We start from the raw sequence: 15297 nt of genomic DNA, 5'->3' as shown, positions 1-15297 counted from the left end.
AAATACACGTTCTGGAGTGGCCAAGTCAAAGTCCAGACTTGAACCCCATTGACATGTTGTGGCATGACCTAAAGACAGCGATTCATGCCAGACATTCAGGGAATCTGATTGAACTACAGCAGTTTTTTTTTAGAGAAGAATGGGCTAAGATTAGTCCTGATCGATGTCAGACTGATCTGCAGCTACAGGAAGCGTCTGGTTGAAGTTATTGCTGCCAGGGAGGGGGGTACAAAATATTAAATGTGATGGTTCACTTATTTATTTTTCCCCCTTCTGTCATTGTTTGCATACCATACTCAGTAAAATATGAAAACCTATAAATGTTTGGGTGGTTTTAGTTAAAGCAGACACTGTTTTTTCATCTGTGTGATTTTGACAAAGATCAAATCCCATTTGATGATGATTTTATTCAGAAATGTGAGAAATTCCAAAAGGTTTAGAATAGATACGTTTTCATACTTGGAAGTTAATTTTATTGCAGACACTGCGTTTCTAGGTCATCAACATGTTTTGCCCCCCGCCACAAAAGTCAAACTCTGGACTACCTGTATATAATTTTGGGCCGCAATGCATATTTTTAGATCAGAGCGTTGTAACAGGAGCCAACTGGTCAAAAAATCGCTGATTTGTCATTTGTGGCAGCCCTATAGAATATACATATGAAAATGGATCTGGAACAGAATGTGAATTTGAAAATAATCTGTCAGTCAAAACAGTGACACACAAATGCACACACCCTGCGTTTCTCACAGTGCATATATCCAGGATATTTTCATCTGTGACAGCAACAACCCTTATGCTGGTGCATGAATGAGTGGCAGCTTCACTGTCAAGCAGCACTGTGTACGGAAATGAGAAATGACAGTGTTTGCCCCCTCTGGAACGGTCAGCATATGGGTGAAAGAGTTTGTCGCTGTGCCAAAGCACGCAGTCCAAGGCTGTAATTGTCTTTGAATGCCACGGCACAGCCAAACACGGAGGGATAAACGCGCAAATCGCTAGATGCGCATCTAATTGAGAGGCAGGTAGAGTGACATGGAGATGCATTCTAAGAGCTCTTTTCAAGAGGCCATTTCATCTGTACTAATTGAAAATTGTCCATGACTAATGTGCTCTGAGTGGCCTTTGAGCCAGCCGCAGATGGGGAAAAAATTGTATTGTATGGTAATTTCAGAGATGGTGGGATGAGAGCTGAGGTGATTAGCTCTGCTCATGTACACAATTTCAATGCTGGAGCTTTAATTTTCCCCGGGGGATTAATAATTACGAGAGTGATCAGCATCTGCCTCATCAAAAAAAATTTAAAGCCAAATGTTAATATGAATATTTTCCCACGTATGAATGATAAAGGCAGCTGATGATTTGTCATTGCCGTCACATTGGGAGCAAAATAATATTAATGAACCCAGCAGGGCTGAGAACCAAAAGTGGTATTTGCCATGTGGCAAAATGTTTTTGTCATGTGGAAAAATAAGATTTTGCAATGTGGCATTTTTTTTTTGCCATGTGGTAAAAAGGATTTTGCCATGTGGCATTTTTTTTTTTTTTTTTTTGCTATAGGGCATTTTTTTTGCTAGGTGGCTTTTTTTTTTGCCATTCAGCAAAATGGATTTTGCCATGTGGCAGTTTTTTTGCCATGTGGCATTTTTTTTGCCATGTGGCAAAATGGATTTTTTCCATGTGGCATTTTTTTCGTATGTGGCAAATTGCATTTTGGTTTGTGGCATTTTGGGGGTTATATGGCAGTTTTGCAGGACATGCACGTCCATGCCATTGATGGCTGTGCCAACCAAATTTTCTATTCCATTTCCATTTTCCAAAAACATGGATGGCCAAAAATCACAGCCACACATGTTTTTCTGCCATTTAAAATGAATGGAAAATTTGGACGTGCACAGCTGTCAATGGCACAGATGTGCATGGCCTGCACAAATACCATGTACAATCACCCCCCCCCCCCAAAAAAAAATGTCACAAACCAAAATGCATTTTGTCATATACCAAAAAAAATGCCACATGTCAAAATCCATTTTGCCACATGGCAAAAAAAAATGCCACGTGGCAAAATCCATTTTGCCACATGGCAAAAAAAATGCCTAATGGCAAAGAAAAAATGCCACATGGCAAAAAAATGCCACATGGCAAAATCCATTTTTCCACATGACAAAAAAATGCCTAATGGCAAAGAAAAAATGCCACATGGCAAAATCCATTTTGCCACATGGCAAAAAAATGCCACATGGCAAAATCCATTTTGTCACATGGCAAGAAAAAAATGCCACATGGCAAAATCCATTTTTCCATATGGCAAAATCCATTTTGCCACATGGCAAAAAAAATGCCACATGGCAAAATCCATTTGGCCACATGGCAAATACCACTTCTGGTTCTCGCTGTCTCTCCATGAACATATTTACAGTATATTCTAGCTGCTGATATTCGGCCAAAGAGCCTGTTTAACGGATGTCTCCAGCATTAGTTTGGAGAAAAAGGGAAAAAAAGGGAGGTTAATGTATCTGTTTACACAATTTCAATTATTAATAAACTAATGGATGAGTCGAATCTGGGTGTTTTTTAAATTAAATTTTGCTGGGGTTGGAGGCCAAACTAAAAATTAAAATCAGGTCAGAAGAGGCCTGCCTTTGTGTTTTTTATTTCACATTTAAATGTTTGTAGTTATTCTTGTTTATTTGGAATCGGGTGTCAATATTATGTTGTTTTGCAGGTTATTCAGCGCAATCTTGGAGCAGGCCACCAAGGGCGACGGAGCAGCTCCAATCGGAGGAAAGGCGGCCGGCTTCGACGTCAAAGCTCTTCGGGCGTTCCGAGTATTGCGACCGCTCCGACTGGTCTCCGGAGTACCCAGTAAGTACACAGCGGAAGGACAAAATAGAAGCCTCGGGGGATCAGGTGCAGATGAAGATTGGGGTGAAATGAAGCAGTCAGCTGCTATTGATGCACACACAATCATAAACACACACTTTTGTCTATTCGCGCTTTATCTGATCGCCTCCTGTTTGCTCTCCTGTTGGATTATTGATTTCTCTGGCCACAAAAGCAGATGGGCACACAGACAACCTATCTGTTGCTTGTAATGCGCTGGGGTGCAATTGTAACCATGCTGCACCTGTTCAGACTCCTAGCTGCCATTGACTGGGATAGACGTCCAATGAGTGGCGTTGCTAGGGTCTCTTAGCGCCCAAAGCAAGAAATAGCCTCCGCCGCATCCATGCAAACTGCAAATTTATTTTTTTTTTTTTGCACACGTAAGCGCATAACAAATAAGTAAACAATCCACTATAAGAGCCGCATCCAAAGATAAGGTTGCCAGACAATATACAGTCATTTTCGGACAATAAGCCGCTACTTTTTTCATTTTGAATCCTGTGGCTTATTTGTTGATTTATTTGGGTTAATAGGTAACACTTTATTTGAAGGCAGCATCATAAGACTGTCATAAGACCGTAATAATTACGACATTACACTATGATGCATTACGGAATGCTTATGTCATTAAGTGTCATCTGTCAAATTGTGAAACTAACTCCATTTATATCCAGTTTGGATCTTTTACCTCCATTCAAAAGTGAGATAATTTGCCAGATAACACTAAATGACATCTGTTATAAGCAGTGTTGTTAATAACGGCGTTACAATATAACGGCGTTACTAACGGCGTTATTTTTTTCAGTAGTGGGTAATCTAATTAATTACTTTTCTCATCTTGGCAACGCCGTTACCGTTACTGAGGACGGAAAGGCATGCGTTACTATGGGTTACTATATTGGTCGAAAAGTCTGAGGGAGACGGACTCACCGAGACGACAGAGCGGGGAGGAGGCAAGAAAGTTGTGACGCCGAGCAAACGCGATGCTAGGTAGCTCCAATAATACATGATGTAGCCGATAGCCGACAAACTACGCCCGCATGTTATGGTAGATGTGGTAGACATGGTAGATATCACATGTACTGTATATAGATATAACTAGATGCAAAATGACAGACATGGCACTAGATGCGTTAGTAGACAGCCGCCATCTTAAAGCAGTAGGCTTTTTAGGACGGCTCTGTTGTAGAGAACCTTCCTAGCGAACCTAAGTAACTTTTTATCTAAAATACTTCTAAATTGGCAAAATCTTGACTTGAATCTATCTTTAAATGATAAAACTGTTTTAAAACTTTCATATGTCAAAAGTAGAGAGAAGGGAACTAATGTAATAATGCGAGCAATTTTAACAACTTTTTAACAGTTGATTCAGGGTAAAGGGTAAATTAGGGTAAAGAATTGGGCTCAGGCCAATTGTACCAAAAACCTCCACAAAAAACTTCACATAGTGTGGCCAATGTTTTTTTTTTTTTTTTTTTTTTTTTTTTTTGAGGGGAAAAAAAAAAAGTAATTATCACCAATTACTTTGCCAAGTAACTAATTACTCTTACATTCAGGTAATTGAGTTACTAACGCAATTACTTTTTGGGAGAAGTAATTTGTAACTATAATTAATTACTTTTTTTCAGTAAGATTAACAACACTGGTTATAAGCATTCATTAATGCTCAGGACAGTGTCATAATTGGGACGGTCTAATGGCAGTCTTAAGGCGCCACTGTCAAATAAAGTGTTACCAAACACCATACCTAGCAATTAATGAAACAGCTGGTACAGTAACTGAAGAAATAATTAGCACAGAACATGAATTTTGATTGTTATTTACATCTGTAGTGCTGCAATGCATGCTAGGAGGCATGTTGGACAACAACAATATTGACAAAAAGTGGCGGCAGAGGTTGACTGTCTCCCTTTAAGAAGCAGTGATGGCCAAATGAAGCTTCTTGAAGCAATTAAGCTTTACAGCCATTGGTTCAAAGCCTCATTGTGGTTCATTAGGTCTTAGGACAGTCGTATGATGCTGCTGTCAAATAAAGTGTTACCGGTTAATACCTTTTGGTGTGAATATCCCATAATACAGTGAGGACAGCTGAAGCTTATAGTCAAGTGCGGCTTATTTGTGATGCGCCTAATAGTGCGAAAATGATCGTATACAAAACATTTTAAGAGAAAAAGTTAATACTGTTAAAAGAATAACGTCGAAATTAATTCACACAATTGAAATGACACGATTAAGTTTCACTTTTCACAAAATATGAGAGGGCCAATGACAGCGTCAATGGCCCCAACAAGGAGGGTTTAGCTACTGCGGTGTTTTTTGAAATTGCCAATTCTTGTCATTTAGGTTGGATATGTGTGTAGAGAACCTTCCTTTGTATGCGTCTATGACCAAACGTAATTAGATATTTCTTTGTTCATAGAAAGTTTGTGGTGTTTACTTTTGACCAGAGTTGCAAAGTTGCAATTTCTAACGGGGAGCAAAATTTGACAGAAAGCTGGCAACGTGTGGCAGAAAATTTCAGCAAATATAAAATAACACTGTGGGGCTAAAAACGAACATTAAGTGGAAGGAAAATGTAACTCGCCATTGTTAAGTTTTGTGTTTGTTTCCTCCTCGTGTGACTGGTCCTTGTGATTGCCCATTGATTTAACCTGTTGTGCCTGCTCATTGTGTATCTTCCCAACGTGCTTCCTGTCGTGTCACCTACCTGTGCCTCATTGTCTCTTTACCCCTCGTGAGTGGATATAACATCCCCGATTTTGTTGATTCTTGGTTGCAGCATTGCTCATGGTCATGTCAGTGTTTTTATGACCACGTTTCTGTGCCCTCAAGCTTCATTTTCCAGTAAGTTGATTTGTTAGCCTGACTTTTGTTTGCCTTAGAGTTTTTCATTTTGTTAATACTTTAATCAAAACATTTTTGCAGCACACCTTTGTGTCTCGTCTCTGCTTTCCCTGCATTTGGGTCCACAACACCTGCCCGCCCGAGACTCCCTTACAGCCTACGCTAAATCAACCTTTTTTAACAACGGCCTCTCCTAATACTTCACGGCAAATATCCTTGGTTGCAGGCATAATGAGTTCTTCTCCAATCGTGAAAGGTTTCTTAGCTTTAGCAATACGATTCGCCACGAGGTGTGATGTTCTCAGTGCATCCGCTTTTGTTGCCTGATTTGATAGCTTTTAGCCACATATTATGCAAAATGGTCTTGGTTGTCGGCTCTTCTTCTGGCACAGCAGGTGGACTTTACCCCATAAAAAAGACGTCGCCGCACATATCCAACAGCAGCTAACGTTACTGTTTACATTGACTGATGCTGGGCAGCTCGAGGCGTGCAAACACCACAGTAATTGTGGCCAACAATTAGAGGAGGGCGTACACCAATCTCGACTCTGATTATTCAATAGAGTAGACAGGCATTTTGATGTGTCGAGAGGCACAGGCAAGATTGTAGTCATTAGCAAATTATTCATTATTTGTCTGTGGTTTGGTAGCAAATGTGCCACGGAACAGTACCGATCCCCTTTATTGACTGGGGCCCCATGCAACTGCCTGGCTTGCCTGTTTGCGCGCCACGGCTCTGTGTCCAATCCATTTTGACTACAGAAAAGAGGGATAAGCAACTTGAATAAGCTGGTTCAAGATTTCTGGATGATTCTGCGTTAAAATGGTTAAACAATAAATTAAAATACTTGATTTATTAGTGTTTGATAAACATATTTTGAAACCTAGTGATATTCTAGATCTTAGAGGGGTTGGTTGGTGTTTTTTTGTGTTGTCCGACATTTTTTTTTTTCGTGTGTGCCCGCAGGTTTACAGGTAGTGTTGAACTCCATCATTAAAGCCATGGTCCCTCTGCTCCACATCGCCCTGCTGGTCCTCTTCGTCATCATTATCTACGCCATCATCGGCCTGGAGCTCTTCATGGGCAAGATGCACAAGACCTGCTATCACGAGCACATAGGTACACACGTGGAAACATACACCCACACACACACAAAACGCTCATGTTCACTTCATTAGATGCAATTGATTTGCGTGTTATTAATACTCTCTGTTTAACTGCTAAGGAGCCTACAAGGCAAGGAGAAAATGGCACACACACTTAAGGCAATCATGTCCATTAAATATTGAAACCATCGTTTATGTTGAAGAGGATGAAGGATTTTTACAATAATTGGTACGGCGCTGGCCGTAAATGATTGAAGCAATTTTCAATGAAGGCCCCCAGGTATAAATGGACTTGAGTGTTGTGATGGTGATGTTATAAGTCCCTTGAGATGCATTAGCGCTCCTCTGGGTAGGTGCCAGCCCAATACTCTGCCGTCGTATATGTCAACCCCAAGAGAGAGCTTGTTTTGTAAAATTAGAACGCTGCTGTTTCACATTTTTATCACCACCGCTATTGATTATATACATTTCAACCATATATCTGTATTTCAGACTCATTATTTTAGATGTGGTAGCAGAAAATGAGGTAGATTTGTGCATTCAGTACTGTTTCCTGGCTTTAAGGCCCACTTTCATTTTTCCCAAGTGGCAACACTGAAAGCATTCAGAAGATGAGCATTAGATGTAGTGTAATCAGCAGTGCTGCAATGATTAATCGATTAACTCAAGTATTCGATTAGAAAAAAAGATTTGAATTACAATTTTGCTGCTCCGAGTATTCGTGAAAAAAAGTGGTGTTGTAATGATTTGTTTTAAGTGTTTGCATTTATTTTTATTGATTTGAGTGGATACACTGCCCTCTAGTCTGCCTCATTCCACATCGCTGAATCCAGCTGCTCCCCGTTAAGACCAACATAAGCTAAGATTTTGTTTGAACTAATGTTTTTTCGTAATTTAGCTCATAGTTATATTTAGCCGTCTTTGTGGGAATACAGTGAGGCAAATAAGTATTTAGTCAACCACCAATTGTGCAAGTTCTCCTACTTGGAAAGATTAGAGAGGCCTGTAATTGTCAACATGGGTAAACCTCAATCATGAGAGACAGAATGTGGAAAGAAAAAAAACAGAAAATCACATTTTATTTTTAAAGAATTTATTTTCAAATTAGAGTGGAAAATAAGTATTTGGTCACCGACAAACAAGCAAGATTTCTGGCTGTCAAAGAGGTCTAACTTCTAACGAGGTCTAAAGAGGTATAACAAGGCTCCACTCGTTACATGTATTGATGGCACCTGTTTTAACTCATTTTCAGTATAAAATACACCTGTCCACAACCTCAGCCAATCACACTCCAACTCCACTATGGCCAAGACCAGTCGAAGGACACCAGAGACAAAATTGTAGACCTGCACCAGGCTGGGAAGACTGTATCTGCAATAGGTAAAACACTTGGTGTAAAGAAATCAACTGTGGGAGCAATTATTAGAAAATGGAAGACATAAAAAGACCACTGATAATCTCCAACGATCTGGGGCTCTATGCAAGATCTCAACCCGTGGCGTCAAAATGATAACAAGAACGGTGAGCAAAAATCCCAGAACCACACGGGGGGACCTAGTGAATGACCTACAGAGAGCTGGGACCACAGTAACAAAGGCTACTATCAGTAACACAATGCACAAAAGGGACTCTAATCCCGCACTGCCAGACATGTCCCCCTGCTGAAGAAAGTACACGTCCAGGCCCGTCTGCGGTTCGCTAGCGAGCATTCTGATGATCCAGAAGAGGACTGGGAGAATGTGTTATGGTCCGATGAAACCAAAATAGAACTTTTTGGTAGAAACACAGGTTCTCGTGTTTGGAGAAGAAAGAATACTGAATTGCATCCGAAAAACACCATACCCTCTGTGAAGCATGGGGGTGGAAACATCATGCTTTGGGTCTGTTTTTCTGCACAGGGACCAGGACGACTGATCAGTGTAATGGAAAGAATGAATGGGGCTATGTACTGTATCGAGAGATTTTGAGTGAAAATCTCCTTTCATCAGCAAGGGCATTGAAGATGAGACGTGGCTGGGTCTTTCTGCATGACAATGATCCCAAACACACAGCCAGGCCAGGGCAACAAAGGAGTGGCTTCGTGAGAAGCATTTCAAGGTCCTGGAATGGCCTAGCCAATCTTCAGATCGAAACCCCATAGAAAATCTGCGGAGGGAGTTGAATGCCCGTGTAGCCCAACGACAGCACCAAAACATCACTGCTCTAGAGGAGATCTGCATGGAGGAATGGGCCAAAATACCAGCAACAGTGTGCGAAAAGCTTTTGAAGAGCTACAGAAAACGTTTGGCTTCCGTTATTGCCAACAAAGGGTACATAACAAACTATTGAGATGAACTTTTGGTATTGACCAAATGCTTATTTTCCACCATGATTTGCAAAAAAAAAATTCTTTAAAAATCAAACAATGTGATTTTCTGTTTTTTTTTTTCTTTCCACATTCTGTCTCTCATGGTTGAGGTTTACCCATGTTGACAATTAGAGGCCTCTCTAATATTTTCAAGATAGTGGTTTTCAATTAGTGGTTGACTAAATACTTATTTGCCCCACTGTATATTATTATAATTATTCTATTATTTTTCTTTCATGTTCTCTCCTGTATTTTTACAATTGCTCTTTACTTTCAAAAATGTTTTATCCGATTACTCGATTGTATTTTCAGTAGAATACTCGATTACTAAAATATTCGATAGCTGCAGCCCTAGTAATCAGTCTACATGGGACCGCGCCACATGACACGGTCCAGGTCAGGACTTGCACCCCACATTGCGTCCAGCATGGCAGGCGGGCGCATTAGCCAAAAGCCCAGCCTACAACGGACCTGCGTGCACCAGTTAGAGTAGCAAACATGTCAAATTGTTGCAAAACTCAGAGGGCCCTTCATCAGATTATAAATTTCTTATTCAGCTGTCATTCCATTTTGTTGTACTGACTGTACCTTGTATTTCCTTGTAAATTTCATTTGTATCCCTGATGACGATGAAAAAAAATATATTTGACATGATAACGGCTGAACATAATATGTTAACTGTTGTACTTTGATTTTACGACAAAGATGTTGGCTTTACGGCCCTAGCTTCCCTCTTTAATCGCATCAAACGTGTTAAGTATTAGTGCGCCAAGTCATTCATCAAGCCCGCGTTTGAAAATGTGTTTTTCTCCTTTCAGCCACGTTAGCTGAGGAAAAACCGGCGCCGTGCGCGCCCAACTGGGCGTACGGGCGACACTGTCATGTCAACGGGACCGAGTGCAGAATGGGCTGGGAGGGTCCCAACGATGGCATCACCAACTTCGACAACTTTGCCTTTGCCATGTTGACCGTGTTCCAGTGCATCACCATGGAGGGCTGGACGGACGTGCTGTATTGGGTGAGCCGGCCACCGCAGGCGGTGTTACTTTCCTATTTAGCGAAAAAATGCGTGTTTTAGATCGTCTTCCAACTTGACACCCCCCTCTGTTAGCACACTATATTCTTTTGTTTTGAGCACCCAAATTGTAGTCATAACACGCATGCGACAAATGTTTCCGTGACACCCTTTCCCATTTCCCATGCTCACCTTTCTATTAACCTCCCCCTCTCTATCTGTCCGTCTCTCAGATGCAGGATGCTATGGGCTATGAGCTGCCGTGGGTCTATTTTGTCTCTCTCGTCATCTTCGGCTCCTTTTTCGTCCTCAATCTTGTTCTGGGGGTGTTGAGTGGGTAAGAGTTTCCGCTTTGTTGTCTTGTGTGTACGTACATGCAGTGCAGCCAGGCTCCCATTGGCAAACGTTTCGAGAGCCTCCCATTTTTGAGTGGGCGCGCATTACCTGAATGTAAAAGTCGTCCACTTTTCTCAGGTGAAGCGTCCCAATACTTCTGTCCATTAAGTGTTTACGTATTACCATAAATTTTCCCAAATAACATGTCAAAGCTGTGGAAGAAGCCAAACAAGTGTAATTGTCATCATCCATCATAAAAGAACTTGACGCGGCCCTAAACAATTGATGGATATTCCAAACCAGGCAACTTTTATTACTTAGGAGCGGTACAGACACATACGCACGCACGCTTACATATGAAAGAAGCAGTCGCGTAGCCATCTGTTATGTCCATGTCACTTGAGCGCAAGAGGTCGTCAAAGCCTATTTATAATGGACAGATGGGCACGCACACAACAACATCCAAGTTTGGACCGTGACTTCAAGTGTCTGCGAGCGCATGGAGATTCTGTTCCACTTTCGAGACGAGCCGGTTCACCTCAGGTTAAGTCATTACTCATTTTCAGGGTGTTCGCTGTATTTTTTATCCAAACAAGAGCACACAGCAAAGAGCACTGGAGATATGAAGCGCTAAGACGAGGAAATATGACAAAACGTATTTAGCTTTTGGCTTTTAATACAGTGGGAGACGAGGAAAGACCAGTCTGTTTACTGTGTTTGCAGCGGACAGCAGGAAGCCAAATCAATTAAAGGCCAAATTATACCGGACGCATCTACAGCACGAATCCGCCAATCTCCGTGTTGACTGCATGCTCCGCAGTACGTCAAATATAGGACAAAACATATCGGCTGCGCAATACTATTACAGCTCCATCCCGTCGTGAGCTCTAGCGTGATCGCGCACGAAAATGTGGCATTACAAACAACGACAAACACACAGTCTGTATTGAAGGAGATGGTACCTTTTCTTGTAGGCACCGTCAAACTGTTTGCATTATTCTGACACAATAATTAATCATGGAATAGTATCTTTTCTCATATTTACCAATCGACTGTTTGTATTACTCTAACACACCCACTATAAAATAAATAGCACTTATACCATTGTTTAAGGAAAACAAGCTGACATAGGGCATAAGAGATACATGACGCCTTCTTATCACGGAAGCCCAACGTGTTCGTCATGCAATTGACTGAGCAAGATTGACGCTGACAAGCCCACGTCTGCACCACCAACTCTCGCAATCAGCTCTCCCAGACACTCCAGAACAAATGGCAGGACGCCCTGTCCCAACACAAGGAACATTGGAGAACGCCCTATATCCAACTGATAACACGACTGATAAAACTCCAAGAGCCCCTTTGACGTTGAGATGGCAAAATCCACAACCCTCGTTGCCCTGACAATAGTAACTCCCGAATCCTCCTGTCCAATCCACAAACAGATAATAATCATAAACAACGCCCTTCTTCTGCCCACGGCCTGCCCAGCAAGAGCCTTCTAAAGACTGAATGTTTAACTAAGCATTGTCATTTTTCTCAGGAACCTTTTGTTGAGTTCTGATATGGTGACCCTGAATCTTCGCCTGGGTCCCTCTGTGCTGTATGATTGCTGTCAACTCAGAATAAATTGTCAACTTGTGTTTCGAAGTCTTTTTCCAGCTTTCAAAATGGAGTCAGTACAAGGGGTTAAGACTAAGGTGAACGTGCTGAGTTTGGCCTTTTGGCCGAGTTGTCCGACCCGCGGTGGCGCAGATCCAATGACCCGGGCCAGCGTGTTTCCGGCAATCTGGCTGAAAGGTCAGATTCCTTCAGTATTCAACAGAGAAGCAGAGAGAGGAATGGATTTGATTTGACTGAAATTTTTTTCCCTATTTTTTATTTTATTTTTGGTTTGTGACACCCCAGCCACGTCAACAACCCATTCTCTACTTTTTAAGCACTGTTTTAAATTACATAACTTGCATAACTCACCATCCATCCTCAATGCTTCTGCTATGGCGTTCCATGCAGATTCCTTTTTAAACTTTGTGACTTTACACCTCCATCATGAATTGTTCATCGTCCATGTTCGATGGTGTTTAAACCATGAATTAGCACCTGACCTGTTGACTGCAGGCCTGGCTCCGCCCATTTTGACGGATGCGTTTCCGGCAAAAATAGAAAATAGCCCAAACCATCCGGCGGGCTCTGGCACATCGGAGATTGATTTACAGTCAATCCGTAGCACATATACGGCCGGTATAATATGAACTATATGATAAAAAGGAAATAGATTGGCTCCGCCGCTATATCTTGGCGGATCCGTACCGCAGCCGCGTCCGGTTTAATTTGGCCTTAACACGTCACTTAAAGACATTAGACCCCAATCGCATTGATAGGTCACTTGATTTTTTTTTTTTTTTCAGAGAAAACATGCCGAATATTGCCAACAATCGTCCAACTTCCCGTCAGTGTTACATCAGTAAACCAGCGAGCACTGTTAGCAAAATATAAGGTGGCATACCAAGTTGCTCATTGCAAAATAATGCCAGCAAAAATAAAATGATACCATTTAAAGTGGCGGCATAGAGTTGAGGGGGCGCGAAACGTTTACGTCTTCTTGGAGGGGCGAAACAAAAAATAATTGAGAAGCACTGGGTTAAGTCAAGGATAGAAGCGGGAAAAAAAACGTGTTTTGAATAAGTGCTGGTCCGGCAAGTGACCCGGGTTGCTTTGCTGAGTACAAGCAACGCTCGGCCTGCGGGGACACGCCGAGGGATGAATAATTCACCCAGGTCAGGCATGGAAGTGGAACGAACAAAAACTTGCATCACGGAGTTGAGGGGAATTTTTTAAAAAAATGATAATTCCCATTTTGACTTTGATCTATCTCCACAAATCATCACGGCACTAATTACTGCTCTATCTTGATCCGAATATTCCAAAATGAAGCAAAAAACGTGGGAAAATGAGATCGAGCACTTTAGTATCGTCAGGTCCAGGGGTGTCTTGCTGCACAATGTCTGACTATAAAGCCTCCTCTCTTGAGTAATTAATTAAGCGGGCAATTAGCTAATTTGAGGTTGAACCTCCAGCCTCGCCCTCACTTTCCAGAAAGGCACCTGCTCCCGTTGCGCGTTCGGAAATGAGCCGCATTCATGAATTCATCAAGTGCAGCTGGCCGAAGGCGGAGAGTTATGCACATCCAAGGCTATTATTAAGCAGCTAACCTTTTCCTATACTTCCTTTCCCTGTTCCTCCATCTCTCCACCAGGTGAATGACGCCGTAGGCTACAAGTGGCCGTGGGTGTATTTTGTCACCTTAATCATCATTGGATCCTTCTTTGTGCTTAACTTGGTTCTGGGGGTATTGAGCGGGTAAGGGCAGGGTCCGAGCTCGCTTGAGACTAACCTCTTCCTTTCAGCTTTGGCTCAGGAGAACTCTTTCTTTAGTTTTTATTTCATTTTACTAAAATATTTCTATAACCAAAATATTTCATTGACAAACATTTTTTTTCATGACGATGACGAGACCATAACAAGCTAAAAACGTGTCTTAGGAGACTTAAACATAACAAAACGAGCGCTAGTTTTCATCTGACCAGATGAAAATGCGACATAGTTCCCGTCACATGTTCACAATATGTGATATTTTATGTGTAGTTAGCCTGCATCGTAGCAATGTCTGGTTGTGTCACTCATGTGCAGTGTTGGGCACGTTACTTTAAAAAAGTAATTAGTTACATTACTCACTACTTCTTCCAAAAAGTAACTGAGTTAGTAACTGAATTACTCTACAGTAAAAGTAACTAGTTACCAGGGAAGTAACTATTTCCGTTACTTTAAAAAGAACTTGTTGTATGTCAAAGAATTTGAAATTTTCTGAGCAGTATTGGAGTCAGTGGAATAGAGAAGAACAGACAGGTAGTTAACTTGTTAGGTGCTTCAGCAGATTTGAATTGCTTACCACGGATGTCAACAAAAGCTTTGCCTCGGGACATAGATTACACATTACATGCAGGTTCTTTCCTTTAATTTCGACAAACTTGAAATAGTGTCTATATCTCCACCTCTTAAAGGACAATTTTTCTTCTGAATGCTCTGCCATCCCGACCCTGTGCATCTGTTTTGCGTGTGTGTGTTTGCCGCACGCGCTGTTTCAGGTTGCTTGTGAAATCACTGGCTCTGATTGGCTTACCAAGACACACGACTCTAACCCTCAGCCAATCCCAATCACTTCTATCGCATCTCTCGAGGGGCTGCATTCAGGCAGGCCCGTTTCCCGACAATTCACGTAACCTTCAAAGCGTCTGCTGTCCTCAAGATGGAAGCAGAATTATTGCTGGCTGACAGTGGGAGATGGTAACGAGGCTAGCAGCAGGTGTAGCAAACACAGAAACGTTACCAAACTTTGGAAAGCATTGTCTAATTGAATGAGCAGGGACAAACAGCTTGGAGTCAGAAGTACGTGCGCTATTCTCGAACCTGAACGCACCTCAAGTCTTGGATGAAAAATCAACAGAGCAGAGTCTCGACTCGACACGGTTGGTTGTTTCTTCAATTTATTATTCAAAGTAACGCACCGCTTTTGACCGTCAGTAACGGTAACGGCGTTGTAACGGCAAAAAAAGTAATTAGTTAGATTACCTTGTTACTGAAAAAATAACGCCGTTACGTAACGGTGTTATTTATAACGGCGTTACTCCCATCACTGCTCATGTGACGTGCTGCACCCCCCTGCCCCCAAACTGACCAGTGTCAAGTCTCCCCATTACTCATT

General features: G+C 41.8%; 1 protein-coding gene across 2 annotated transcripts in view; it reads left to right on the top strand.

Moving 5' to 3' along the window:
• The window catches only part of cacna1c (calcium channel, voltage-dependent, L type, alpha 1C subunit), a 241530-nt gene that overhangs the window by 170860 nt on the left and 55373 nt on the right, over positions 1-15297 (top strand). For both annotated transcript variants that reach the window (XM_057855351.1, XM_057855352.1), the window contains exons 5-8: positions 2726-2865; positions 6698-6850; positions 10003-10202; positions 10433-10536. In XM_057855351.1, the coding sequence (XP_057711334.1) occupies positions 2726-2865; positions 6698-6850; positions 10003-10202; positions 10433-10536 (597 nt within the window). The remainder of the gene's footprint in view (positions 1-2725; positions 2866-6697; positions 6851-10002; positions 10203-10432; positions 10537-15297) is intronic.

This window comes from Corythoichthys intestinalis, chromosome 13 (assembly GCF_030265065.1).
Source record: "Corythoichthys intestinalis isolate RoL2023-P3 chromosome 13, ASM3026506v1, whole genome shotgun sequence".
In the NCBI taxonomy this organism is placed as follows: domain Eukaryota; kingdom Metazoa; phylum Chordata; class Actinopteri; order Syngnathiformes; family Syngnathidae; genus Corythoichthys; species Corythoichthys intestinalis.
The sequence above is the reverse complement of the archived record's forward strand: the minus strand, read 5'-3'. Positions and strand labels throughout refer to the sequence as shown.